Genomic DNA, 27921 nt, shown 5'->3' on the forward strand with positions numbered 1-27921 from the left:
AGTTAATACTGAAGGAGGTAGTGAACGAACTAATCATTCCACACGCTGTCGAACGCCCTTCTTCACATCTAGCATCACTATTACAGTGGATATTGAGATCCGCTAGTGGTCAGATTGAAGACTCGTTGACAATGGCTCGGAGTCTCCAGAAGATCATCATTTTTAACAGTTTTCCAAAAAAGCTCAGTAGGCTGATCGGACGATAGCTGGAAGGATGTGTGGAATATGTACCGGGCTTGAGTGTCGGGATCACTTTAATAGGGGTGTTTCATTCGTGTCCAACTCCGTTGAAAAATAAAGTGCCCCATCATTTGCACCTTAAAAAAAAACACTCTAAACTCATCGACTGGCGATTCTGCAATGGACGTTTCCGATTTTATTTGGTAAGATAACAGTTTCTTATCTACAAATATATATAGCTTTGCTTCTGTTACTATGGATTTTTCTGTATAAGTTTTTTTTCCGTGAATGAATCCCTCGTGTCCTGGTGGTGGTGTGGTATTGTTTGTGTTTGTGAATGAGTATGTGAAGTGAAGTGAGTGTAGTTTAAAGTGCAATTTATTCTCATCTCTATCCGCTCAGATAGCAAATCTGATGGCAATCGAATAGGAAAACTTTAGTTTCACATGAGTGGTGTCGGTTGGTGGTGGTGATGGTAGTAAATAGAACACTATCTCTCTCGCCGATTTTTTTCTTCTTCTGCTCTATGTGTTTGGATTTGTGGCAAGAGACTTGCAATTACTTCTTTTTATTAGTTTTTTATTGATAATTTTTTTCTTCATTTACTGTTTTATGTGCATTTTCATCTAGAACAAGTATCAAGAGAATATCTGTGCTAAAACGCAAAACACAACAAAGCCCCGCAACAGCGTCTTTCGAGGGGGGGCGGGAACGATTTGAAAACTTCGTACTGTTTTGGGTTTTTTTGTTTTATTTGCAAACTCTTTCAAACTTCTTGTAACTAACTTTTCCTCCCGTCCGCCTAACTCACGCACTATCTAACGTTCATTCCGACAGGAGAGGAGGGCTAAACAATTTGACTAACATCGTTTCACTACTAATCTTGTGCGAGCTGTTAAGTAAATATCGTTTCGGTTGTGCTTTAAAATACCGGTGCACTCACCAAATCTCTCTTTCTTCTTCTCTTTCTCCATTAAAAAGGGGGGGAAACAGACATTTTTTGTAGTTTTTTCTTCTTCATCTTCTAATTTCTGGTACTAGTGCTGAAACGCCTACTGGAAGGATTCGAAGGCGGCGTACCCAGTGTTGTACCGATTGTAGAATAATTTGAAAGTGGGAAAAAAAATTCGACACTTTGGCCTTGGCACTTATAGGTTTGACTGTTTTCAAAACAGCCGTTAAAGTATAGTTTAGAAAAGTAAAACCTGCGCACCGCAATGCTGCTCTAATAAGTATACCAAGGAACCTTGTGTGGAAATTAACTATTCCTCTAATATACCTCTTCTACCTTCACGTATAGGGCTACATTCAACTAATTTTTCAAACGTACAATTTCGTTGCCAAAAATCCTTCCAGTAGCGCTCACACACCTTCCCATCTAATGGTGGAGGTTCTCTTCTTTGCCGGCACTCAAACGGGATCAAATGATGATACACAAACTCTACTGTTTGGAGGTAAAGGGGGGGGGTTTATGTGCCGCAAAGGAAATAAGATTGTTTATATCATAAGATTTCCATCACTCCACATGTGCACATGTGTGTATGTGTAAGTGTGGTTGTAATTGTGTGTGCATGTGTGCATGTGTCGTCTCTCTGTTTGTCTGTGTAAAGTTTATGTAGTATGTGTGTAACCCCTAGAACGCTATATCGCTGTTTCTTCTAGTCTTTTTATCCCAATTTCTCTACTTATTACTCTATTGTGGTAGTGCTGGAGTTGATAGTTTTTTTTTATGTTTACTTCATTTTAACCTCTCTCATTTCACTTTCGCGAATGCGTTTTGTTTTTCATCAATTTTTTCCTTAACTTTGCTTCATTCGATCGAAAATATCAACAAAACAAATATCATTCATGTTGCATTCAACGTTCACATATTGTTTGTTCTCTTTCTGTTTCTCTCTCTCTCTATCTTTCTCTCTATTTTCTCTCTCTGTATGTCGTTTCTCTTTCTATCTCTCCCTCTTGTTCTTTCTCAAATTACTGCTACTTTTAAATAGACGATACTATATTTTGTTGTTTTTTTTTTTGTTCTTTGTTGTTCTAATTACTATATTTGGCGTTTAGAGATGTCCTGTTCTTCTTTCTTATTCTTTTGTTTCGGTTTTGTTTGTCTCTTATTTTAAGAGTTTTATTTACGATCATTACCCAAGATTTGGTTTAAAAAAACACAGTTTTCTGTTTTTCACGTGAAAACTGTGTAATTAAGATCTACTTTATCGTCCAACTTTGTGTCTGTTTACTTCGGTAGCCTTTTCTAACGTAACTCATGCATCGATTTTTATCAACTTCCATTCTTTTCTCACACATCGCACACTAACGCTTGAGAAGAAACTCAATGCTAATAAAATAGATCTGATTTTGTTACGGTCGTACTATGCACTCTTTTACGTGTTTCGTGTTTCGTTTGTATTCACTTTTTTGTTTCTGTAACATTCCCTAGTTTTGCTTGTATGTGTGCTTGTAGTGTTTGTTTGTCTGCAAACTGCTGCTGATGTCTGGTCGTCACACTCATCATCACACTGGAACAACACACCCATTCGATAGGAACGGCTAACAAGTTGAATGCTACTAGTCTACATGACACCGAGAGTGGCACAGAGTGTGTGTGCATGCTTTACAATTTTCGTAGTAATAGTTTTGCTGTTATTCGTTTTGCTGTCGTTTTGTTTGAGTTTTCTCTCCTACACTTTTGGTTCACCTTAAAGCTACCTTAAGTTTAAATACAATATTGTTATTTGTTTTGTGTTTTCCATTTGTCTTTGATTTACCTAATATCGTAGAACTTATAATTCAGACCATGTTCTTGATGTTAGTGTACTTTTGCTTCGTTTTGTTTCAAGTCTATGTATTTCCCCATTCCTTCTTTATTCCCTTTTTTATCAATTTTTATTTTCCTTCACTTCGGTTTAGCTACGGCTTCTCAAGCCTAAGAGCGCGAAACGTTGTTTTGAGGATAATAAGAGATAGCTTATGTAGGTTTGAAGTGTGCTACTTAGCTTATGATCTTTACAGTGTAAGAGATTCTTCTGCATGATCATAAGCCAAACATATCCATCAACGAAATGATATCAGCTCATCTCGTTGTGTCATTGCCGGAAAATCGTCTGCCAGTGGCGCATACATACTTCCTATAATAATAGTCAAACGGGGGCCGTTTACGTTCGTTTTACGTAGCCATGCTGCTTCACAATAGAAGTAAATACGGTAGAGAGAACAAGTTGCAATTGCTTTTTGAAGTTGGACCACACATGTTCTATGTATAACCTTAGTTTTAAGCACCTTTCTCCTCGCACAAAAATATGGCAAATTGGCAAATGAAGAATGTACCAAAACGCAGCTCAAATTCAACCATATTTCAGTAAAAGTTCAGGTAAAACTTCTCGGGGCTTCTTTTTGCGTACTTTCGTTACATCTTCACACACAAACACGCACATCCACGCATTCGCTCATCAGATTCACACACGTTCGTTCATTCACACTTCCTTGTATTCTTAGTACCTTTTAGTATCTCTTAGTACCCAAGCCACTACAGAAGACATCAATTTACTATATATGTATATATATTAGGTCGAGATAAATCATTCCACTTTTAGTACTACAAAATCTCCCACTCCATCCCTCCCCCCCATCACTTCCCCAGTCGGATGGGGAATTGAAGGTATCGAGGGAGAGCGAGCAATACCGTCGTAGAAAACCTAACGTCCACTGAACACAAGGGAGAAGGCTAGCTAACGATATTTATACTAAAGTAGGCACTCCTAGAGACACAGATAAATACTGTCATTGACAGATAGAAGTAATGTTCATAACACTCCAGGCCGCTCGGTTGAATGATTCGATTTTGGCTTTGCTTGTCTAGTTACCTTCTGCTTGTCTTCTGACTTTAACTGGAAGGACCAAACGCCTGGGTGTGCCATGAGTAGGCAAACGATAAAACAGAGTTCTAAATATCATTCGTTAATAGATAACGATCAATCACTGAGTAGGATACGTACGCATTTGTTAAAACCGGCAGTAGCTGCTACAGTTTGTTTGATTTCTGACGCCGGTTTGAGTGACGACTTTGCTTGTCGTCGCCGCTCGACGATTTAGATACCTTTACCCCGCGTGTGTGTGTGTCTTCTTAGAAAACGGAGAACTTCCACATATTCCCCTCCATCTGCACACTCCCGCCTGCATCTTCACGCACATAAAAATCCCATTTCAGGTTCCTTGTTATCAGGTGCTAAAGTTTTGTTTGGAAGGTTCGTATCACTGTTTTGATACCAACTACAGTCGCTACATTCGATTAGCTGGATAGCTGGAGTTCCGGCAACCGTTCTAAACGGTGCTCGCTCCAAGCGCTATAAGGATGCCTATACGGTTATGTTAGAGTTTGGTGTTTACTTCTTACTTCCCCATTCCGGCCTATTATGTACGACGGCTGGGCCGCTTCGGTTTACTGCCGGTACTGTGGTTCCCCACTTCGGCCGGTACGGCCACTATTGCCTCCTCCACGTCCGCACCTTTCCATCGCGTCTGGCCATACTTTAGCCGCAGTTCTTCGTGCAGCTTGTCCCTCAGCATCGCGCTGCCCGTGTCCGCCTCGAGAAAGGGTGGCGCCAGTCCGTGCGCTACCCGCTCGTTGATGGGAATGAGCCGCCTGCGGCTCGATTCGTACAGCTCCAGGTTCAGCGGTGAGCGGCGGGAGCGCTTTTTGGTCTTGACCGGCAGGATCGGTTTCTCCTCACCATCCGGTTTCACACGCCCCTCGGTCCCGACGGTGTCGCCTGACCCGGCGTCCACCGTGTCTAGCCCGCCGGTGGCCGCTGTTAGTTTGCCGTTGAACGTGTCACACTTGAACACGGACACACTTTCCCTGCTGTTGTTCTTACCCGAGTACGTGTCGAACTTGGAGCTCGAGCCTGGTTCCGCCGAACCGGCGGCGCTGGCGGCACCCTTGCCAAACGTCTCGAAGTGATGGGACAGGTCGGGCGGTGAACTGGTGGCCGCATCACGGCTCAACCGGCGACCGATCGTCCCGAGCCGCTCGCTGATGATACTGTCCGTGCTGAAGCGCCGCACGTTGAGCGACGAAGAGAAGGACGAGCTCTTGCTGCCACCGTCCTGGCGCGATCGGCCAAACCCGAACCCGGCCCTCGAAAGCCGGCCCGGGCTGGCCCGTCGGCTCGCGGAGGCTGACGCTGACAGGCGCGATCCGGCTGGATGGACCTCGGGTAGAAGCGCTTGCGAGGTGCTCTCCGAAGTAGCCGACAGTGATGCGTCCACGTCCGTGTCTAACTGCACCCTGTCGAGTTTGATGTTTCTGGGTCGGTTTAAAGTACACACGCATAAGCCACACTGAGTACAGAGAGAAGATGGGAAAACCATGCACCTACCTGCGTATTTCCTGGATCATCTCGAAGAACTGGGCTTTGCTCTTGCGGCGGCGTCTCTGCTCATCCTCCTTCTGGGCCAAAGGGAAAGCGCGCGTTAGTTAGGCGAAAAGTAAACACAGACCTAGTGGTTACGGGGGCGTGCCAATGTTCAGGGGAAAACGACCGTTTGCTCGAGTTGTTTCGAACACTACTGAGCAAGGTGCAAAATTTCGAAGCTACCCCAAAAACCCCATTTCCTCCCAAGTTTATACATTACCCGTTTGACGCTCTTCTGGAACAGGCTCGTGATCTGGCCCTGGCGGATCGTGTGCACCAGCTCCTTGGCTGCATGGTGGGGCGATACCAGCTCAACGCAGTTGATAAACCGATACAGCTTCTGGCTGAAGAACATGATGTTGCGGCTCTTCCAGATCGTGTCCTTCGGCTGGTGGCGCAGTATCGGCAGAGTGTACTTGTAGAACACGTGCTCGATGATCAGTATCAGTACGCCGAGCACCATACCGACGCCGAGCAGCAGGAAGACACCGGCGACCGCCGTCACACCGAGCGGTTTCGGCTGGGCCATTTCGCGATCTAGCTTGAAGCACGGCAGATCGCCGTACCATTTGGCGGTCAGTATGTCCAGGTAGCCGTCGTGCGAGTACTTCGAGATCAGTGCGGACATGGTCTTCTTCAGCGGGAACCTATTCCAACCAAAACAAGGGGTTACTCTACATGTTGATAAATGGTTCGCAGTGTCTTTAGGTAGACTTACCCTTTGGACATTCCTATCGCGTAAGAATCTTCAATATAATTATCACCTATACGCTGCAAGGAGCAGCTTTGGTCCGTACCACGGTAGTAATCCAATATTGGAGTATCACACATCAGCAGATCGATGGTGCGGTTTCTGTTTAAAGAAAGGCACATTGAGCAGAAAATTAATCACAAGATCACAAGGACCTACAGTCCTTTAACCGATCGTTGCCACATACTTTAACCGCTCGATGCCTTCGTCGATACTTTGGAGTTGATATTTTTTCATGTGCTCCCAGAGCCGCTTATCGTTCTGCTGAACGTACGATTCGGCGGCGGTGGCGATCGGCGAACCAACTCGTTGGGTGAGCATCTGCACGAAAAATCCCATCAACATCACAGATAAAGATCACACAGAATAGGCCGCTGGAGCGCCGTTGTAGGCCCGTACCAAGTACTTACCGACATTTCGTAGTATTTCGCCTCATTGTGGAACAGCAGGCCCGCTATCAGCGCCGCAATGTTGGCAGTGTAGGACGCAATGAAAATGACGCTGAAGCCACCCCATACGTTGATGAGAAATTTGTTGGGCCACGATTTCGGTGCCTTGAAAGCGACCAAGTGTCCACAGAGCAGACCCCACATTACCCAGAGAGCTGTTATCGAAAGAAAATGGGGTAGTGTATGAGCATTCCGGGTTTGGCAGGCTTCATCGTCCAGCATTACACTACATACCCGATGACATGCTAAAGTTTTTGCTTCGCTGCCGTCCCCACGGATTGAGCCCGAACGGGCTCAACCATTCATAGATCGCTACGGCCACGGCAGTTACGTTGAGCGAGGTGAAGATCGCGATCCAGAGCTCGGGCGAAAAGGGCAGTAGAAACGCTAGCAGCGGTATATCGGTGGCAGCTTCCGGTGCTGCCAGCAGGGAAACGCCGCCGTGGAAGTACGGTATCGTAAAATCGATCACCTCCGAACGAGCTCTGAAAATGATATAGTAAATATAGCAATTGTGATTCTTAGCACCGAATTGGTTTGAAAATGTATACTTCACTTACTTGGATACGCTTAGGGGTGCAAAGGAAAGATCGGCTGTTCCGGAGATAAGATCACCAATAACGCCATTCCACAGTTGGCGTGTGCGTACCGGAGGTGCAGCGGGAACTTCGAATGGGTACTGAGGTCCTTCATCCCTGGCGCTAGCGTTAATTCCAGCTTGTGAGAGCTTCAACTTGGAGCCTCGTTTGAGGCTTCTTCCCGATTGAGCTACAATGACGACATTATAAGTGTAATTACTTCAATTTAAATCCGAGAAAGAAGTAACCAAATCATGGCCCTAAACTGGACAAGCATTGATCAGTCGTAACGTAGCACTCAGGAATCGTTTTGATGAGAAACGAAATAGAAGTCAAATTTAAACTCAACGCACAAAATTGCAGAGAAACGGAACAATGAAGTGCGAAAGTGAATGAAATCAATGAAGAAACAAAAAAGGCTTGAAAATCTTTAGATAGAGATTTGTGGATGTATAAAGATCCATAAACCATGAGAATTCCATGAACCTTTATAATTTCACGATTCTTTAGATATTAATGAATCCGGAGATTTAGATTCAAGATTTAGATTTAGATGATACAGCAATGGGATTTAACAGCTTGAAAATGAAATTAATGACGATGTTGAGATCGCTAGGCGAGACACCCGAACATAACACAAGAAGCTTACGTATTAAACGTACCGTCAAACTTTGACTGTGATTCCACGTGCGTGGCTACTGCCGGTTTCCTAACGTTCGTTGGCGGTTCTGTCGGTTCCGGCGGCGGTGGTACTCTCCGTCCGAACAATCCATCGTGCACGATGTACAGATGGAAATCGAAGTTAATTTCCGTGGCCAGCTTCTGCAGCAAATCCATCGACAGGCCATAACAGCATCGTGTTCTATAAGCAAAGTAAACCGTGTTAACATTCTTCAAAATCTTTTGCAGAAAGCTAATCCTCAATGCTTATTACCGATACAGTGGATACTTCTGGCGCGGCTCCTCCTGCAGGTGCAGGCTAGAAGCTGGCTGGATTTCTCTCAACCGATTGCGCCGCTCGATTTCGTTGAACATAAGCGTAAGATTGTGCCGGCCGGTGGTGTATATTTGGTAGCAGATGAGCCCGCGCAAACACTGGCCCTCCTCGTTGACGGACGATTCCATCACGAACGGTGGTGCGACGGAAACGACCACGCGGAACATGGTTTTCGCTTTGCCGGCCAGTCCTAAGATGCAAAAGGTAAACCAAGGTCAGATCACATCGTTGGTGGCGCAACATTCGTATACATACCGGACACGGTGACATCTCCGCCGGGCCATATTATCGTATCGAGATGTACCGAGCGTCCCGTAATGAGGCCCACGCGACGCCATTTGGTAGTGATCCCAGTTCCAGCCGTGTTCGGCGCCGTTCCATTAACCGATGGGTTGGTGTATCTTGCTCCTCCTTCTCCTCGATCCGCATGATGGTAGTCTCCCCTTGGTGTTGATGATGATTGTCTCGCTGTCGGCACGAGGTTCAGCATTTCAAAATGGCTCACGAGCGACTTTTCGATGAACCCGCTAGCGATCGGAAAGCCGGACAGTGCCTGCCGGGCATTTTGCTGTAGATTCCTGGAGGATTTAAAAAATAGGGACACATTAACAACTATGAGCAATATCTCACGAAAACGCGTTAGTGAACTTACTTCGCAAAGTTGAACGCTTTGGCCAGCTCGACCCGATTGATCGTACCCATGCAGCCGCCCTTGTAGCGTGTGGCACCGCCCCGACTTCGCCCACGTCCATCGCCTCCTCCTCCTCCTCCTGCACTGCCGCTGCCAGCTCGGTCCGTGTTGTATTTGTGATTCGTGGTCGCCGACCACCAGGTGCTTTGACGCTTAACTCTAGAACTATTTGTACTACTGACATCACGTAAATTTGCACTACTATTGCTTATAGGCGAAATAATATCGTTCGTTCCGTGCACTGGTGCGGCCACCTCCGGCTGCTGGCCCGTTAAACTAGGTTGGTGAACACTTGGTTGAGTATTTGCACTGTTAACTGGTAATGTTAAAATTTTGTCTCCCTGTTGCTGCCGGTCGCCGCCCGGTACGGAACGTTTCTGCTGCATCTGCATCGGTCGCTGCTGGCGCTCCCGCTGGCTCTGGGGAGGCCCTTTCGTTTGGTCCTGTGTGCCACTGCCAGCGCGTCCGCTGGCACTACCGCCCGTCGGCCCCGCACTACCATCCCGTCCCGATGGTCCACCACGTCCTTTGCCGGCCCCGGCGGCCGGCGTATCGTCCCGCTCGACCTTTGCCCAGGTGGCGGCAAACAATCGCACGGCCGCACGAATAAAATGGCGATCGATCTTCATCTTGATCGGTCGCAGCGCGAGCAACCCCACCGGGAAGTCCTGATTGTGATGGTACAGCACGTGGCCGGAAGAGTTGTGCGGTTTCAGGTACTCGCTGCTACGCTTCAGCTTCATCTCCGACCCTTCCGCGGTGGGGTACTGCTCTGCCTCCATCGCCGTCGTCGTCGTTGCGCTCAGTGGCAATGCTCGCTCGTCCTCAAAGTCTTCAAACTCGTCCGAGTCCACTGGCAGCTCATCGAACCGTTCGGTGCGGCGGGCCACATTAACCACCGTATTGTTGTAGTTGTTGTTGTTCGTCTTGCCCCTTGCTCCGGTTTTGGGCGCTTTCTCACCCTTACTGCTGCTCGTTGGTCGACGTGTTTTCCCCTGCTTTGCGCCGCTGCCCGACTCGGCCACCGTGCCATCCTGCTTGGGATTGATTAGGGCCGCACTGCCAAACCGGGCCTGCGAGTGACCGGTGTCCAGGTAGGAGCGGGTTCGGTTTTTGCGCAACCGTGGATCAAAGTCCTCAAACTCCATGCGACGCTCGACGAGATCGGCCAAGTGCGACTGGTGCCGCAGGTCGAACGTGTCGTAAAAGTCCGTCTCGAGCTCGCTGCGACCGCCCAGGCCCACGTCCAGCGGTTGCTGCTGCTTCGGATCGTAGGACGGTTGGCCCGAATCGTAGAACTCGGTCGCGGATGTCGTGTCCATCCACAGCCAGACGAAGTGTCCGTTCAGCATCTTCATGCGCTGCGCTTCGGCCATGATCAGCCGCGCTACCTTCAGGTTGCACAGGACCAGCACCACGCCCTTGGTGGATCGTGAAATGAAGGCAAGTTTTCTGGAAGAAAGGCGATGGTGACCCATGATCATGTAAACATTTCGTTTCATCGCTTTGGAATGTAGGAGGACTTACTTGTAAATTAAATCAAAGTTCGTTGGTAGTGTTACTATAATTGGATTGAGCGGCTTCTGGCGCAGCGGTGCGCCTTTCTTGCCGCTTATAAGCACGTACGTATCGACATCGCACAGAATATGGTATGAATGCCAGTGAACCTGCAAGTAGCGTGCCGGATCAGTTATGTTAGATGGAGTTCTTAATTTGAATGTCTCCAGTGCCAAGATTACACTCACTTGTAAAAAGGTTGCTCTAATGGCTTCAAAAATTTCCCTAGAGGATGGCTGCAGTATTGCTTGTAATTTGGTTGATAGCTAGCGAGTAAAATCAGAAAGAATTAGTACAACATTTTGTGTTTTAAACACGTTCTTGGCGTTCTTACTAGTGATGTGTTCTATAGAACGCCCCTACAACTCCGATCAGACTCCGGTTTTTCTTAGTCCGATTCTGACTTCGACAAAATCGGAACCACTAGTTGCGTTCGGAGTCGTTTGCAGTCGGAGTCATCCTTAGTCCGAGTCGTTCGGAGTCGAAGGATGGTTGAGGGAGTCGGAGTCCACCGGAGTAGGAGTCCACCGGAGTCGGAGTCCACCGGAGTCGTAGTCCACCGGAGTCGGAGGCCGGTGCCAGCCCCGACACTGACCGACTCCGCACGACTACATCTCCGTATGACTCCGACTCCCGGACGACTCCGACTCCGGATGACTTCGACTCCCGGACGACTACGACTCTCGACGACGTCGTCTCCGGACTACTCCGGACAACTCCGGACGACTCCGGAAGACTCCAGACGACTCTGGAAGACTTCAGACGACGATTCCAGTCGGACCTACCTTCCGGAATCGGTTACGAACTTTTCGGAGTCGGATCGTAGTCAACTCCCGATGTTTGCCAACGTTACCCATCACCCATTCTTACCTCATCGTAGGAGTTGTGCAGTGTAGCAATGCCTCCCTTTGCCCACAGTACGGGCACCTTCATCGCGTTCCCGGCCAGCGCTAACGATTTGGCCGCCGGACTGTCGCCCACGATCACCATCCCGGACAGCGGCATGCCGTCGATCGAGTCGCACGCGGTCGTCATCAGCTTGGACGAGAACCGGCCACTGTCCGGCAGGTTGATGTAGATCGGTCGGAGCGGCGGGCCCTGCGGATGCCCGAACGGAGGGCCCATGTCGATTAGCGTGCGGGCCAGCGTACGGCCCCACAGCTTCGCACCGCCCGTTACCGCCACCGCAAAGTACACCGCATCCGGTCGCTCGGGAAAGACGGGCTGCGAACCGTCGTCCACGGTGAATGTGCCACCGGCCGGATGTGCTTTTAACATTTCCGCCGCCACCGGTCCACCGGCAAACTCGACGGTCGCTTCGGCGTCTAGCGTCTCCTCGCTCGAGCTGGCCGAGGATGGGACAGTCAGCCCGGCAAGTGCCAGCAGCGACAGCAGCAGCTCTACCACCAGAAGCGTTGACGACCGTTTCCAGGGCAACGCGAACATTATTATCGTACGGATGTTCATCGCTTTTTTTCTGGTAGTGGGTGGGGATGGGGGCTGGTTGGATGGTAGCGACCGTACACCTTTCCGCCCTCCTCCTCCTCCTCCGCCTCCGCCTCCGTTTCCTTCTCACCGGTTTCGTAACTGTTCGGTTTCGGGTTTTTGACTCCCCGATTATTTTTTTTGCTTTCTTTACCGGAAGTGTTCTTCGCCTATGCCTGCTGGCTGATTATGCATGTGCCACTTGTCCCGGTGCGATGAGTGGACTGGAAAGTGTACGTCTAGAAATAGAGAGAGTGTGTGTGGGAGAGATAGAGAGCACATGTATTGCACATATTTACCACAAACAAGTACAGCTCATTGAACAACAACAACAAAATTAACACTTCAGAATTCAGCATTTTAAAAACGGACAAACATTCGAATAACACGCGCACAACATCCTTACACGCACCCACACACACACACACCCAGTCACTGCCGTGCACACACTGTCACTATCACGGTTGATTATATAATCATTACGTTTAAATCAGAACACACATCAGCAGCAGCCCTAACGCCTCTCGATGCATGAATTCTTGACGGCCGCTAGCAACGTGACTCACACAGCGCCAACCAACTCATGGACTGTGTTGGGAGTGAGCAACACCAATCAGTCCTTCAAGGGTAGGGGGTTGGGAAACCTTGGCACCACCAACATCCTTTGCATTTTTTGCTCATTTCTGCTCACCGGATATTGAGATTTCGATCTGCCCGTGTAGCAAGACAGTGCAAGGACTTGGAGGCGCTGCATCACAGCCTCCTTCTATGCAGCATTATTGTGTGGGATTTGGGTTAAAGGGAAGGAACAAACTGGAACGGAACAAAAGGTGGGGGGGGGGGGGGGGGGAAGGGGGTGAATGTTGTCGAGAGTTGCCAACAAAAAGGAGCAGGAACTTGTTGACATAATAATCAGGTTGTTCTTTGGCTGTGTATAACTCCCTCCCCTTGTCTCACTCCCTTCCCTCTCTCTAACCCTTCCATTACTCACCGATTGATGCTAGTGCCATATGCCGCTGATAATGCAGGTTTCATAATTTGCCACCTTTTCGCTCCGTATCTTGTCCGTTTTTCTCCTTTTTCTTTTCTTTCTGGCGATGTTCTAGCTTTTCTTGCAGGATTCACACTACCAGTTCTTCACTGTCGATGATTTGAAAACTTTTCCTCCGTTGTTTGGCTTTTCTTTCCTTTTTGGCGTAAGCGAAATGAAATTAAAATCCAATTAGAATCCCACACACAGTCAGAATCGTACAGGAACAGCCAGTTGTTTCTCGCAGGAAATGAGCTTGAAGGATATGGATGGTGGTTATTTTTGCCTTTCCTGTGTTCCCGTAGCAAAAATGACACCCCCGCGCGCACCCTGGCTCTCCTTTTCTCACTCTCTCTCTCTCTATCTCTTCCTCTTTACTCCCCCACAGAGCCTGTGCAAATCCACCGAGCGGAATCCACTGGCTTTTGGCTGCAGCTGCTGGCTGACTGTGGCGCGGCCGACGACACAGATGACACGTAAATAACTCCTCGTCCTCGGCACGGGGGTTGATGATATCCTTTACTTCAAAACATTGAGGGCTCACGCGAAATTGGGAGCGAACGCGCGGGAGCGCACGCTCGGGTGCGCATGTGCACGTCGCGCGCCACCACAATGTTATCATGTCGCTCGCGTATGTGCGGGCGAACTTAAGTGCGGAGATGGAGCGGGAAGGAAGCTGGATGATGTTTGAGTTGCTTGGAGCTTGGAGCTGGCCGCGAGGCCGGAGCATCTGTACGGCGGTGTGATAAGGTTGGTCCGGGAAGCGTTTACACCGAATACCGAATACGGGTGGCCCAAAATGACGTTGGGCTGTGGATTTTCAAAAATTGAGTGATTTGGATGGATTGGAGTAAAAATTTAAAAAAAAATCAAGCCTGACGCTCATTCGTTTTCTCTCGAGCAGGGATTAAACTGATTATGGTGAAGATATTGAGATATTTAAATCGGTGGAGTGCGGCGGACCAGATCACATGATAAAGTCGTCAAAATTACCTACAAAGAATCCGGAATCATGGGGTTACATCTCGCATGTGTTGGTCCCACCATATGTATGGCAGACTATACTGGCAAGGGTAAAACCAACCAGTCACTGATAACAAAGACTCCATTAAGTGGCAGTAGACGCAGGCGTTGGACGTTAAACGAAATAAGCATCTATAATGTTCAGAGATGTCTGGTGGTGAAGTCGTCATCTCGCACGACTTAACAAGCGATGTCCGTCCGACGTGTGAATATTCGAATGTATGTATAGGCTGGCTTACCTACGAGCAGGACATTGCTCCAAAAAAAGGAAGATTGATCAGAAAACTCATATTGTTGCGTCTTATATTCTAAGAAAGTGTCATATGTCGCTCTTAAAATCTTCCTACATATATGTAGGCAATTAAATTATTTGGTAGTTGTCTGCTAGTGACGAGAATAGAGGACGAAATTTGAACGATAATGGAGAAAACGGACGATCCCAACGGCTTTTGTGAGCATGTTTCTGATGATCACGTGGTCTAAGTATGCAGTCTCCAAGAAAAGAAGGCGTGTCTTCTATCAGCTTCCGTACAAATTTTTGCGAAACCATATTTTCACTTAACCCTTTAAATTTACTAGTAAAATCCCGAAATAATGCTCGAAACTACATGTTTTTACATTTAATTCTTTTATTTTGTTTTTATTGTTTTGTTTCAAAACATTTGAATTCTCAGAAATTCAATTGCACCGTTTTGTTTCCCTATGTCCCCTGTTGGCACCATAGTCTTGCCTGATCTGTCAAGGCAGACGTCATTCCAATGGAGTGGAGGAGACGAGAAGAAAAACACGAATCTACGCAGAGCATAGAAAATTAGTCATATACTTTTATATTGCTTAATCCAGTGTAATATTGACGGCTTAACGATGCAAGGTAAGGAATCCCCGTCTCGGGCAAAACGTTCGACGTCCGGGAAATCCTCCCACGGTACACCGAACCACCCAAGCGACCTGCAGCTTCGGTGCTACATCATCAATTTTTTTTCTCTTCTGCATCATCCAATTGTACCCATTGTTTACTTTGGCAGGGGATCAGCAGCAGTTCTTCAGCAGTGGTACGTCCTATCCGCAGCAACAGCCAGGATATGGTATCGGGTTTGCCCCGCAGCAGCCCGGAATGCAGCCCGGCTTTCACCCGAGCGCGTTCGCGCCATCGGCTGGCTCGCCGGACGGTTACTCGCCGTACGATGCGGAATCCGCCACGGTCAAGGGGTTCGATTTTAACGATCAAACCATCCGCCGTGGCTTCATCAAGAAGGTGTACTCCATCTTGACCGTAAGTGTCTCGAGTACGGTGTTTGCTTTACTGTTTGTTAATTGCATTATTGCTGTCTTTTTCTTTTCGCCGCCGTCACCAGCTGCAACTATCGATCACGTTCGTGTTTGTTGCCTTTGTCATGAACCATGAGCCGACCCAGCTGTTTATTCGCCGCAATCCGTCACTGTTCTGGATTGCGTTCCTGGTGATGATCGGCACGATGATTGCCATTTCCTGCTGCGGTGAGCTGCGCCGTAAGGCACCGGCCAATTTCATTTTTCTGGGCTTGTTTACCTTTGCGGAATCTTTCTTGGTATCGATGGTTGCTGCGACCTACAAATCGGAAGAGGTAAACGTTATCGTCCCGTAACAAGCGAGCACTTTTTCTAATGTCCATAATCTCTCTCCATCTCCAGGTACTGTTAGCATTCGGCATAACGGCGGCCGTCTGTCTCGGACTGACGCTGTTCGCCTTCCAAACCAAGTGGGACTTTACGATGATGGGCGGCATCCTGTTCACGGCCGTCGTGGTATTGTTCCTGTTCGGTCTGATTGCCATGTTTTTCCCGGGCAAAACGATGCAAATTGTTTACTCCTCGTGCGGTGCGCTGCTCTTCTCCTTCTATCTGGTGTACGACACGCAGATCATGATGGGTGGCAGTCACAAGTTCTCCATCAGCCCGGAGGAGTACGTGTTTGCGGCGCTGTGTCTGTATCTGGACGTGATTAACATTTTCCTTCACATCCTCTCCATCATTGGGGCATCGAGGAATTGAAGCGCTTTCGACGTACATTTATTCGAAACGATCTGTGTGTTGTTCGTGTGTGTGTGAGTATGTTATAGTACGAAGATGTTTTAGGGTGGTCTGAATGATGGCGGTAGCGAAAGCTGTGTTTTAGGGCATGGACTGCTAACGAACTGCAACGGTAATGTGTACGGAGGAGCGATTGAAACTTACACGCGGGTCTTGCACGTAAAGGACACACGACGCACACAGTTAGCTCTTTAACCGTGAGTATGATTCAGTTCCGTGGCCAATCTACTCAACCCTGCGTGCTCCACTGTCGTACGACAGGCAGGCGGGCCGGCAGCACCATACGCATACCTCTCAATATATCGAAAAATGTATTTATCCTCCCCTTCATGTAACGATCAGCGGTACGCGGATGGTCGATTCATTTGTGCTAATGAAGCTATCTGCTGAATGTGGGAAACGTAAAAATAAACTTTCACAACGACTTTACATGGCTGTATCAAAACGTTTGCAATGTTGATTTGCATTTCATCTGCTTTTTTGCGAATGTGACAAGAAAAAGAAACTCCATACTCTACAAACTCCATCAGAAATGATGAAACTAGTGAGAGGAAAAATGAAGATATCGTCGGAATCGATTCCGGCAAGCTCAGAAGTTTGCTGGAATCGATTCCGGATAGTAGGGCCGAATTTGGTTCCCGAATCGGATACGGCTCCGGAATTAGTGTCCGTTTTCTGCATTTCCATGAGAATAGGCGTTAGGGCCACGATTGTATTGATAGCGGCAAAGAATCAAAATGTACTTGTAAACGATCCATTCTCATGGAGATTCCGAGACAGGATTCGTTTCTGAAACCCCTGATTTCAATTCCAGAACTGATTCTGACTTCGGAGCCAATTCTGATACCGATCCTGGAGCTAATCGCGTTTCCCGGGTCGATGCCGATTTTGATTCTGGATTGATTCCGGAACTACTCGAATTGATTCCAAACGCGAAATCGGAATCCGGTAGTTCTAAATCCGATTTCCCAGAACAAGTTGAAACGGTTTTTGGTCTTTTAAAAAAATATTCGCGTAAAATTCCATTAGATGATGTTGAGCACCCCTGTGCAGAACCCTGTTCCAAAACCTATTCTCAGCTATTTCGATCTATTTTCTCGGTTTTTAGAAAAGCTTTTTAATTTAAGTAGATTTGAAGAAATTAATTGATGAAAAAGGTGCTACATTTCAGTTCGAAAAATCATTTTAATCAAACCTTTTTACAAAATCGCAATTGAAAAAGGTAAACAAGCACCCGTAATGTCAAACCGCTCAGCTGTCAAAATGGCGCTGGCCGAACCGCCCAGAAGCAACCAGACTTTCGCTGCGTCAGTTGTCCACAAAGCAACACAGCGATCGGTTTTGTTAGTGTGTGCGCCCGTTCAATAGAAGAAACAACACGCAATACCGCTCCGGCAGTTCTAGCGCTTCTCGAGAAATTGTACCCTTGCACTAGCAGTGGTTGGCTGTTGAGCATAGAAATCTCGAATTACCCCGAACGACTCATCCGACGCCGACGGAACTCGCAGACTGATAAGGTAAGCTGGTGGGTTTGCCGGATAAGTTCAACGATGTTTTGATTAGCAAGCAAAGCCACCAAATGCACCATCCACTAAAAACAGTGGACACTGGTCCATATATAGCCCGCATGAGTCATGACAAGGGGGAATCGATAGTTTTCTGACTTTTTTTCCTTGCTCCATTTGCATAGTGGCCTCCGTTTGGCTCGTTTGTTTTTGTTTTCCGCTCGCCGTGTATGTGTGGGTGCGTGTGAATTCGCGGTACCATTTCAATGGCGGTGCTTTTTGATGACTTTTTTTTTGCCTACATTCCCCCCTCCCCCACCCGTTTGTTGTAGTGCATCATCACAAAGGAGGAGGTGGTGGTGGTAGTCAATTTTAGTAGCACCACTTCCCCACCCGCGCACAAGCACTCATTGAATTCTGCCATACTCGTCAAGTACATGCTTCATGATTAGCTGGGCTTTGCCTCTACTGTGCAGTGTATTTTACCCCAATCCCAACCTGTTATTTTTCCACCTGATCGTTGCAGATTACCTGGTGTGCAAAAACATTTAAAAAAAACGTAAAAAATCTCCTCGAAGCAAAGATAAAATGCAAGGTAAGCGAATTCAACCGGACACTACTATGTTTGTGCTACAATATCTGTTATCTTTTTTGTAATGTATGTGTGACTCTGCGTATGTGTGTTTGTGCATACATTTGTGCGGTCATCTGGCGCGTATATGCGTGCGTGTTGTGTTGTGCTCAATTTGGGACCTTGACTTTTTAGTGCAACACATCGTGAAAAAAGCATAAAACGCAATCCGTTTGCAAACGCCGCCCTTTGTTGCATCAGATGAAGAACATGGGCGAAAATGGTACTGTTTTCCCAGTTAGAATGGTCCCGTGGGGGAGGAGAAACATCGCAAAATTCTAGATAAAAAGCGCCGGCTTCTAGGATCAGTCTAGAATTTTCGAGTCTTCTCCTTCTCCCGGGAGGGCGGCGGTTACCAATGTAACCGCAGGAAGGTTGAGGAGTGTTGTGTTAAGCCGGCCTACTGCAATGCGCTACAGATTCAGCTAAATGTGCAAATGTAACATCAACAATGGCATTAACACACACGGTTGTTGACACAAACAGTCATCCCCGGGTGTCATGCGGATAAGATAGAAATTGCTAGGCCGCCGAAAGCATCGAGCATTTTCGAAGACAGAAGAATTGAAGTTACGCCGAAAAGGGTTTTAATGAACTGTTTTTATTTTTGCTTTTTTTCCTTCCCATTTAAGCAGGTGGCTTGTAATTGAATTAAACTGCACAACCCTCCCCCCAGCCCCACACGAATCGCGCAACCCTCGTGTTCGCTAAAAGAGAGACAGAGAGAGCGCGCATTGAGAAGTTAGAACCCGCAGCGGGCCGAGGAGTGAATCACTCGTTTTGTGTGAAAGTGTGTAAACGGTTCTGAAACCGGGGGAAATTCTACCACCCCTTTCTCAACCAAGAACAGACAGACAAGGGAGAGAGAGATGGCGTATCAAGGAGGAGGATATTATCAAGGTTTTGTTTACGATTTTTTTTTCGTTTTCGTTATTTCTCTTAACTTTACTACTCTCGCCTGTCCATTTATCAATGCATGATTTATTGGAGTTGTTTTTCTCTCCTACTATCACAAGAACTTCTAACTACTAACTGGGTAATGCTTTACTGTGATGCAAAACCACTTCCTCTCCTACTCATTTTAACTCATCTTTGCTGGCCCGTTTCCGTTTCGCTTTAAACGAGCCTGGGAACAACTCACTTACAACGATGTAACAATGTTCGATTCGATTTTTTAGTCTTTATTTTTTTAATGATTCATAAAACCAAATAACGCACGAGTAGTAGGGGAAGACAACACATGTTACACGATATAACTCACAATTCTAACACTACGGAACATCCATACACACGAGCCCAGTACCCTGTGGAGAGGGTGCAGCTGAACCAACTACACTCAGAAACGCGCATTGAAACATGTGTAGATTTTATAGGAAATCTAAAAAAAAAACATTTTGGGTTTTGCGGTTAAAGTTGTTTGAAAATTGTACCACACGCTCATACGTCCAGCTGAGAGGCTAGCGAGTGCACGTTTGTCGTTCCTTGAAGTTTGTGCTGACTGAGACTGAGTTTTGTAAACTCTAATTAGAAACTTAATTTGTAACACATTAGCGCGAGGCACAAAATAGTAAACGGTACTGAATCATCATTTGTGTAGGCAAAGGTTTCTGTTAGTGTGCATGTCCAGCGAAGGTGTGGTGTAGATGTGGAACGTGAAAAGTAGCCTTGGATTCTCACATCTGTGTGATGCCTGGTGGATGTGGTCCGTTTAAAGCAAAATCAATCCCACCTTCAAATAAAGAAGCTTGATTTTAATGTGGCGCAATATTGCACCCCGGGTAAAGATTCCACTCATTTCAGGAACATTCCAGGTGTGTGATTTATTTGTATTAAACGGACCACCTCACGGGACGATCCTGTCATTTGTGTGTTTGTGTGTTAGCGTGACGTTAAAACTTTTAATATTTCGGGCCGGTGTGACAATTCCTTGACTAATAACGCTTCCGGTGCTTTCCTTTTCCTGCATTCTCTGCGTGCTCCGTGCTCACAGACCCTAATCAAGCGTACTACGGTGGTCAGTATCCGCAGCAGCCCGGCTACAATCCGAACTATCCACCGCAGCAACCCGGTTATCCACCGCAGCAACCCGGCTACCCTTCGGGCGGCTACATCCCCGGCTATCCACCACAGCAACCGGGCTACCCGCCCCAACCCGGCTATCCACCGCAGCCCGGCTTCGTACAGCCACCGCCAGCCATGCCCGGTGCGTACGGTGCCGCCTACGATCCCGAGACGGGCAGCGTCAAGGGCTTCGAGTTTAACGACCAATCGATACGGCGCGGTTTCATCCGGAAGGTGTACTCCATCCTCACGGTAGGTTGGGCTATTTGCTGTGCCTGTTTTATGTTTACTTTTTTACTAATGGGTTGTTTTTGTGTTGTGTGTTCTACTTTTCCATTCGCTTCAGGTTCAACTGGCAATTACACTGGGCTTCATCACGCTGTTCCTGTACCATCGGCCAACAAAGCTATGGGTGCAAAATCATCCGGAAATGTTTTGGATCGCGCTCGGTGTGATGGTTGTCACGCTGATCTCCATGGCCTGCTGCGGCGATGTGCGCCGAAAGGCACCGATGAACTTCATCTTCCTGACGCTCTTTACGCTAGCCCAAGCGTTCCTGCTCGGCGTTACAACGGCCAACTTCAGCTCGCAAGAGGTAAGCGATTCTACTGTAGAAAAGTGTTTTTTAGTGCAAAAAAACAAAAAAGAATCGTGATCCTAACACCGCCCACCGCTTTGCTCTCCCTTCCAACCCCACCCCAAGGTCATGCTGGCGGTAGGCATAACGGCAGCCGTCTGTCTCGGACTGACGCTGTTCGCCTTCCAAACCAAGTGGGACTTCACCGTGATGGGCGGCATTCTGTTCGTGGCCGTGCTGATCCTGATGCTGTTCGGGCTGATCGCGATCTTCTTCCCGGGCAAAACGATCACGCTCGTGTACGCGTCGGCCGGTGCGCTGATCTTCTCGATCTATCTGGTGTACGATACGCAGCTAATGCTTGGCGGTGAGCACAAGTACTCGATCAGCCCGGAGGAGTACATCTTTGCCGCGCTGAACCTCTACCTGGACATTGTGAACATCTTCCTGTACATTCTCACCATCATCGGTGCGTCGCGTGATTAAGCTGCGCTCCGTGGGAAGAAGATCAGGTTGTTTGTGCTACTGTTTTTTTTTTTGTTTTGTTAGTTTCATTAACTCTTTCGTTGACTATCAAGCGTTCATTCCAAACGAATTGAATTGTGGTACGAATTGTAGCTGCAGCCTTGCTTTTGTTTCGGGTCAGCTTTTATCGGATAATATTGGATTACTAATGCAGCGTTGTTAGATTGATAACCCACTATGCCATATGTGTGTGTTTGTGTGCGTGGAATAATTTCCCCCCTCACTCTAGGTGTCTCTAATTACCGTTTGAGCTAAGCTGCTATACAAACACAAGATGCGCGTATGAATCTCTGCTTACGCTCATCCATTCAAATGTGTGTGAACCCCTTTGAATTTATGACTGAATTTAAAAGGTTCTCAATTTAAACAATCTTTCTTTTTCAACATTTTTCGTTATTTTTTTCTTCTTCTTTTGATTGCATTCGGTAAGAATTATTTGCCGCTTGAAAGTGGAATATAATCTACCCTGCATATAAATTTCATCACCGTATAAAGTCGCACCCGGAATAATGCTACTTAAGCTTTCCCCCTAAACGATAAGTGTTGACAGTTTTTGCACCGTGTCATACGAATGCCGTGAGGCTTATCTTGCTTTGTGTTGTGAGGTTACGATGGTACGTCTGGGAGTGATTCAAACGTTACATTTTTTGTTTTTGTTTTGAAGCCTTGTTAAAAGGGGTGAGCCCGCATTTGGACTCGCATTATTGCACCTCCACGCATACCTACAGCATATAAATACGGTGGTGGAATAATTGATGAACTAAGAAACAAGCAGAAACTTAACAAAAAAAAAATACGACAGCTATAAGAAACACGTTGAATAGAATCCAGTGTCGAATTGCGTACGGAATTTTGTTTCCTCTTTACCATTGCTAGCGTTGCTTGTACTGTTATCAAACGCATGTTATCATATTGGTTTTTTTGTTGGTGTCTGAAGAAGAAAACGCGAACTTAACCAGTACGTGGTGATTCATACGACTTTTTTCCGAGGCGCAATGTTTGTGATAAGGGCTTGTAGAAACGAGATCCAAAAAAGATGATACCAGTGAGGCTAACATACATACAAACGATGTTTTCAGATTTCGTACCGTTAGGAGCCGTGTTCCGGTGTAAGGTAAATATATATTTTAAGCATGTGCCCTTTTGAAATGTACCCCCTCGTACTAATGATAATAACTACCAAATATTGTTGTACACCACCAAATGTCACTGCAGCAGCAAACCAAACCTTTATCTATACAGCGTGCAGATGCTTCAGTGTGTGTGTGTGTAATGTTGCTAGCTGCTCCATGTAATAATGGTGATGATCTATTTATTTACCCATGAAACCATCGTTCGTTCGTTCGAATTCTCCATTCGAATATGCTTGGAGAGGGCGGGCGGGCTCTCCTGTGAATGGCTTTGCGGATAAGAATATCTTTACAAGCGTTACTTACAGTTGCAAAAACAAATACCAAACCAGTCCAATATTTAAAAAAAAAATCATATTATATTATCCATCGATACACCTACACAGATCAGCTAGATATGTATATAATGTTTTCCCTGATAACATAAATACTGGATAACGAAGATGAAAACACTATTTAAGAAACGAATCTATAAGAAGAAGATTAAAAATAAAATGAAATAGAATTGAAGAAATGCTAACAGCAAACCCAGTGAAAACAAAAAAAAAACGAACCAGTCCAATAGGTGTGTAGTATTTTTGAGAAAACAATTAATGTATGCGTGCGTGTGTGGTGTGCAGCCATCGTTTGACAATAGAAGATATATGGAACATGATTCTAACAACTTACCAACTAAAGTGGGAACAGAGCTAGCTGCTACAGCAAATCGGCGAGAGTGCAATAGTTATTGATAATCAAACAGACAAACATTTAGCGAATAACGTACAACATACACACTCACACATCTTGCGCATTGCAATGAAGTGTGCACATTTTCCTGCGTTTTTTTTAAAAATAAAACCAACTCTTACTGTAAATGAAACATTGACGCTCTAGTGCCCCACGCGCATAACGCCCTGTACGTTGCGCGAGGGACTTTTCCGAACACTGCTCCTGCGCGCGCTCCGGTTGCTGCTACTGTTTCACCGGGTGCGTTCGTTTCCTGCTGTAGAACGGAACCTGAAACGGGTTGGTCAGTGTGATCTTTTCCCCATCGGCCAGCGTTTGGGGCAGTGGCATGTTTTTCGTCTCCGGCAGGAACAAACTCGCTATACCGCCGGCCGTCAGCGCGAGCCCCATTATGACCAACGGAATGGCCACGTTTTCCTTGCCCTGTGTGTGTGTGAGAGAGAGAGAGAGAGAGATGGAGGAAGGGAGGAGAGAGAGAGAGAGAGTGACGATCCCTGGGGGTTAATATAATCTGTGGCAGAAACAGGAAACTTGTCGCTTTGCAACGTACCGTGTAGTTCATCAGCGGTATGACGATCGGGCCGAGCATGCCGACGACAGAACAGAAGCTCATTCCCAGCCCGCGTATCACGGTTGGATAGATTTCCGATGCGGTCAGCGGAACGACGACGAACGCGGACGAAACACCCATTTTGCCGATGCAGTACAGTATGAGCGTGGTGGTGCGACCTGAAAGACAAGCAGGGGGATAACAACCACCGATCGATAGAGGACGCTGAACTCACGCTCGCGGAGAGTGTAATATAAGAAGGAGTGCATGAATAATCTATGCGTATCGAATTACAACGCGGGAACAGACGACATATGGTCAGACCAAGAGACCAAGTCATTACAATGCCGGATGATAGAGAGGAAGAAAAGGCTTCGGAACTTGGGGGGCATGATATTAGTAAGTTAATTTGCGATTGGCTTGTTCAAATAAAATGATTTAAATACGAAAAACCGAAACAACCGAGAGAACGATTAGTTTCCTGAAGTTGTCTCCCTGATGGTAGACTGAAATACGCGACATCCGAGAGCTTTTGAGTCACTCCTAACTCCAATGGGTTGATCAAAGTCGAACTTGATACGTCTACGACAGATCGAATAGTTTCCTGGAGTTGTCTACACCCTACATGTCGGTAGACTGCAATGCGCTACCTCGGAGAGCTCCAAAGTCTTTCACAAATTGACTCTCCAATCTGCTGATCATCTGATCAGAATCAAACTTGATTACCTACTGGCTTAATGCAGTCGTTGCGGTTGTAAGGCTTCGCAGAGAATATCATGATCTTTTCTTGTCTGGATCTTCTGGATCTTGTCTAGATGGGATCTTCTCAACCCTTATTGCGTGCCAACCGGCTGGTGAATGATCGTGCTAGTGAAACCTTACCTTGCGGAATGATCGTGAATGCACAGGCCAGCCCACCGATCACCATCGTGGTAAACAGTACACCCCGGCGCCCGAACAGGTTCAGGCTGGGCCACAGCACAATGTACGTCGGCAGCTCTACCAGCCCGGCCAGGAAGAAGTTAAAGATCTCGTCTCCCCCAAGCGCTGGCGCATAGTAGCTCAGGCCCACGTAAACGCTCGTGTTGGTCAGCCAAATGAACGCTACGAACGTGGTCTTGCGGCGCATCTGCGGCTTGTCAAAAAGATGCCGCAGCCCTATTTCGTGCGCGTGCGAGTTTGCCGTCTCGTCTGTGGCCGGATGTTCCGGAGCATCTTCCAGCGACAGTGCCTTGATACGCTCGTCCAGCAGCTTCCGATAGCCGTCGTCGATCGTTTTTCCATTCACCCTTTGTGAGCATCGCATCGGATTAGTCGGAACGGTTAATGTGGGCAGCAAATGGACACACCTACCTGGCCATTTTGAGAAGAATCCGCTGTGCCTGGCTGTACTTGCCACGGGCGGCAAGCCAGCGCGGTGACTCCGGGATCAGTGTGTAGAAGAGAAACAGAACCAACAGCGGGAGGGAAACGGCGATCGACAGGGAGCGCCAGTCACGTTCGTAGTACACGATCACCGACAGCAGCACCAGCCCGACCGAGTACGCAATGTTGGAGATGATGGTGCAAAAGTTGCGACGCTTTGGTTCGACCAGCTCGATCGCTGCAAAGAAAGATCACACAATTTGATATCCTTGTGCCCCTAGGATCAAGGTTGGCAAAACCTACCCAACATGTAAGGACTCGACAGGATTGCCGGTACGGTTAGACCCACGACGATGCGCGTCACCAACCACGATCCGTAGCTCCACATGGCTGCACCAACTGCACCGGCCGTTACCTGCACCACCAGGCAAAGGAAGAAGGAAAGCTTCCGTCCCCAGTAGTCCTGCATGTACCCGAAGCCGAGATTACCGATCAAACCGGCAACACCAAACACCATCAATGCCGTCGTAGTGTCAAAGTCTCGATCACATACCAAATTCCACTGAAAAGATGGTGATAAAGAGATCACATAAAGGTGGAATCATTTAAAATATCCTTCCCGCCTCTTCCATTGTTACTTACATCCGTTACTACGGTTGAGTTGAAGATGGATTGATCGTAGGACCAGCCGTGCCGGCAGCTGGTGATACCGTTCGGGGGTGACAACTGCTCCAAGGACACATTTCCAGCCGCCGAACGTAAGTGACTGGTAATTTCGGAATAGTTGCGCAAATACATGGAACATTTGGAGTACCCGGTCGTACCGTCCGAGTATGGTAGCTGGGGTATGCTGGCAAGCGATCAACGAAATCCGGCGGGAAATGATTAGATAAATTAGAAAAATAGACGTTAATTGACGTTGCAGAATTAGTGTGTGTGTGTGGGGGGGGGAGGTTTTTTCGGGACAGGAAGTAATTTGTCCTAAATCAGGAATTTGGAGGGTTGGAATTTGAGATGGGTAACTCTGATTCAGATGTGTGAATCTGAATGAATATTCTAAGTGAATCTTTGAATCGAAACCTTACATTTTGAGATTAATTAATCTGCAAAGACCTTTGAATCTCTAAAAATTCACAAATCTCTAATGGTTCATGAACTTCTAAGAAACATGAATCTATACCGATTAAAGAATCTCTGAAGAATCTCTCATAGGAATCTATAGATTTATGAATCATCCAAATATTTTCAGTCATGTTTTTGTTGATCAATGCTTGATGTGTACCGGAGATCTATTCATCCGAAGATGATGGATACTTTAAATATTCATGAAAATCGATAAATTCATACTAGTGTTGAGTTTCATGAATATTTTGTTGTTGTGGGTTCAAACCTCGCATGAACCATCTTCCCGTAGCAAAACAACCTATCCGGCTGCGTGGTACTAGCGAAGAAGTCTCGAAAGCATGTGTAGGCCTGGCATGACCACGTTGGTTGTTACGCCAAAAAGAAGAATAATAAGAATAATGAAAAGTTCTACGAATCTTTAGATATTTATGAATCCTTTGAGATCAAAGAATCTCTAGAGATTCGTGAATTTTTCGAGATATATTATTTCTTTAAAATTCATGAATCTTCCGAGATCTAAGATTTATGAATCTCTGAAATTCTTGCATCTTTCCAAACGAGATTCAGATTAATTCAATAATTTGAAAGATTCATTCAGATTCACCTAATACTTATTCATAATTCTTTGAAAATTTTTTAGAAACTCACACTCTATATATTTAGCGATTTTTGAATGTTTAGAGATTTATACATCTTTGGAGATTCGATCCAGATTCGGATCACTCAGTTCCAAAGATTCATTTGAATTAATCTTCCGGAAAAAATCATGAAACACACAACCCTAGTGGACACATAAATTACCTAATATTTTTCAGTAGATCCGTGAAATGGTTATCAAACCCGTCGAATTGTGGCACTTTGCACCAGTGGTTCGGCTTTGCCGCTAAAAATAATTGGCTAAACGAAGGATTTATTAGAAAAAAAGGGATGCGAATGGGATTAGCATGTTTTAATACTGCAATTCTATAAGGTTACTAAAAGTATCGTTTAAATAATCTATCGAAAAATGCTCAATATTACAAAAATTGCTTTAAAAAACTACCTGTAAGCGTGAAAAGCGCACGGAAATGTGGCGGGAAACAACAGCACCCCAATGATGATCTTCTGGTACGCACCGAACCCATCGCACATATCCAGTATGGAGTCGAAATCCATAGCAACACCGCAAACACTTGAGCGCACAACCTGCAGCAGCTTCACCAACGCACTTCGATTCGAACCCGAAACGACGGTAATCCAAGTATTCGCTTGACAACGACAGCTCCACCACGCATGCTACACCGATCGAGACTGAGCGAGTTGCACACGATTGGCATGGTTTGCACAACATCACTGGCCTCCCCCATACATCAAAGGGAGACAGACCCCAAATCCCCGTCAGGATATCTGCTGCTGCTATCTAGCATCTTTCGCTTAAGTGGATGCATTTATCTCATAGCGATTTAAATGCTTTCATCGGATGCGCGTACCGACAATACCCCCCCCCCCCCCCCCACCCCAT

The 27921-nt window shown here is 46.6% G+C and overlaps 4 protein-coding genes across 12 annotated transcripts; 2 read left to right on the forward strand and 2 right to left on the reverse strand.

The window, feature by feature from the left end:
• Positions 1-347: 347 nt before the first annotated feature.
• LOC1276211 (uncharacterized) lies at positions 348-13827 on the reverse strand. Of its 5 annotated transcripts, none has more exons than XM_061652420.1 (16): positions 13091-13827; positions 11485-12338; positions 10803-10880; positions 10585-10724; positions 9019-10509; positions 8622-8944; positions 8304-8556; positions 8032-8231; positions 7352-7559; positions 7026-7276; positions 6753-6946; positions 6530-6663; positions 6310-6444; positions 5812-6238; positions 5556-5623; positions 348-5464 (listed from the first exon to the last, which is right to left on the reverse strand). In XM_061652420.1, exons 2-16 carry the CDS (start codon positions 12079-12081, stop codon positions 4588-4590), a joined length of 5376 nt encoding a protein of 1791 aa, XP_061508404.1. In that variant the 5' UTR covers positions 12082-12338; positions 13091-13827; the 3' UTR covers positions 348-4587. The 5 variants fall into 5 exon arrangements, with proteins under 5 accessions (XP_061508404.1, XP_061508402.1, XP_061508403.1 ...); XM_061652418.1 differs by having other exon boundaries at positions 348-5482; XM_061652419.1 differs by having other exon boundaries at positions 5556-5626.
• A 1037-nt stretch (positions 13828-14864) lies between these two features.
• Positions 14865-16667, forward strand: LOC1276212 (protein lifeguard 1). Its single transcript, XM_001237679.2, has 4 exons — positions 14865-15023; positions 15178-15425; positions 15508-15756; positions 15824-16667. Exons 1-4 carry the CDS (start codon positions 15017-15019, stop codon positions 16181-16183), a joined length of 864 nt encoding a protein of 287 aa, XP_001237680.2. The 5' UTR covers positions 14865-15016; the 3' UTR covers positions 16184-16667.
• Positions 16668-17449: 782 nt separating this feature from the next.
• On the forward strand, positions 17450-23513 carry LOC3289993 (protein lifeguard 1). Of its 5 annotated transcripts, XM_061652422.1 has the most exons (6): positions 17524-17739; positions 18254-18322; positions 18991-19258; positions 20349-20671; positions 20766-21014; positions 21123-23513. In XM_061652422.1, exons 3-6 carry the CDS (start codon positions 19228-19230, stop codon positions 21480-21482), a joined length of 963 nt encoding a protein of 320 aa, XP_061508406.1. In that variant the 5' UTR covers positions 17524-17739; positions 18254-18322; positions 18991-19227; the 3' UTR covers positions 21483-23513. The 5 variants fall into 5 exon arrangements, with proteins under 5 accessions (XP_061508405.1, XP_001688677.1, XP_061508406.1 ...); XM_061652421.1 differs by lacking the exon at positions 18254-18322 and having other exon boundaries at positions 17450-17739; XM_001688625.2 differs by lacking the exon at positions 18254-18322 and having other exon boundaries at positions 17523-17739; positions 18994-19258.
• LOC1276213 (beta-alanine transporter) lies at positions 22991-27735 on the reverse strand. The gene is made up of 8 exons (XM_315530.5): positions 27463-27735; positions 27222-27317; positions 25938-26145; positions 25599-25857; positions 25284-25533; positions 24813-25219; positions 23931-24109; positions 22991-23803 (listed from the first exon to the last, which is right to left on the reverse strand). The coding sequence occupies exons 1-8, from the start codon at positions 27573-27575 to the stop codon at positions 23606-23608; spliced, it is 1710 nt and encodes a 569-aa protein (XP_315530.5). The 5' UTR covers positions 27576-27735; the 3' UTR covers positions 22991-23605.
• Positions 27736-27921: the final 186 nt, after the last annotated feature.

The sequence above is a fragment of the Anopheles gambiae genome, chromosome 2 (assembly GCF_943734735.2).
Source record: "Anopheles gambiae chromosome 2, idAnoGambNW_F1_1, whole genome shotgun sequence".
In the NCBI taxonomy this organism is placed as follows: domain Eukaryota; kingdom Metazoa; phylum Arthropoda; class Insecta; order Diptera; family Culicidae; genus Anopheles; species Anopheles gambiae.

What these genes read in the sequence shown, in the direction of transcription:
- LOC1276213 (XM_315530.5), bottom strand. Translation starts at nt 27,575, where the DNA reads ATGGATTTCGACTCCATACTGGATATGTGCGATGGGTTCGGTGCGTAC. An exon ending in TGCGCTTTTCACGCTTACAG is followed by an intron (nt 27,318 to 27,462) that starts GTAGTTTTTTAA and finishes TCCTTCGTTTAG; the next exon opens with CCAATTATTTTTAGCGGCAA. An exon ending in ATTCTTCTCAAAATGGCCAG is followed by an intron (nt 25,220 to 25,283) that starts GTAGGTGTGTCC and finishes ATGCTCACAAAG; the next exon opens with GGTGAATGGAAAAACGATCG.
- LOC1276211 (XM_061652416.1), bottom strand. Translation starts at nt 12,081, where the DNA reads ATGAACATCCGTACGATAATAATGTTCGCGTTGCCCTGGAAACGGTCG. An exon ending in GCGATAGGAATGTCCAAAGG is followed by an intron (nt 6,239 to 6,309) that starts GTAAGTCTACCT and finishes TGGTTGGAATAG; the next exon opens with GTTCCCGCTGAAGAAGACCA. An exon ending in TCCAGAAGAGCGTCAAACGG is followed by an intron (nt 5,627 to 5,811) that starts GTAATGTATAAA and finishes CCTTTGGCCCAG; the next exon opens with AAGGAGGATGAGCAGAGACG.
- LOC3289993 (XM_061652421.1), top strand. Translation starts at nt 19,228, where the DNA reads ATGGCGTATCAAGGAGGAGGATATTATCAAG. An exon ending in AGGAGGAGGATATTATCAAG is followed by an intron (nt 19,259 to 20,348) that starts GTTTTGTTTACG and finishes CCGTGCTCACAG; the next exon opens with ACCCTAATCAAGCGTACTAC. An exon ending in CCAACTTCAGCTCGCAAGAG is followed by an intron (nt 21,015 to 21,122) that starts GTAAGCGATTCT and finishes CCCCACCCCAAG; the next exon opens with GTCATGCTGGCGGTAGGCAT.
- LOC1276212 (XM_001237679.2), top strand. An exon ending in AGGTGTACTCCATCTTGACC is followed by an intron (nt 15,426 to 15,507) that starts GTAAGTGTCTCG and finishes CGCCGTCACCAG; the next exon opens with CTGCAACTATCGATCACGTT. An exon ending in CGACCTACAAATCGGAAGAG is followed by an intron (nt 15,757 to 15,823) that starts GTAAACGTTATC and finishes CTCCATCTCCAG; the next exon opens with GTACTGTTAGCATTCGGCAT.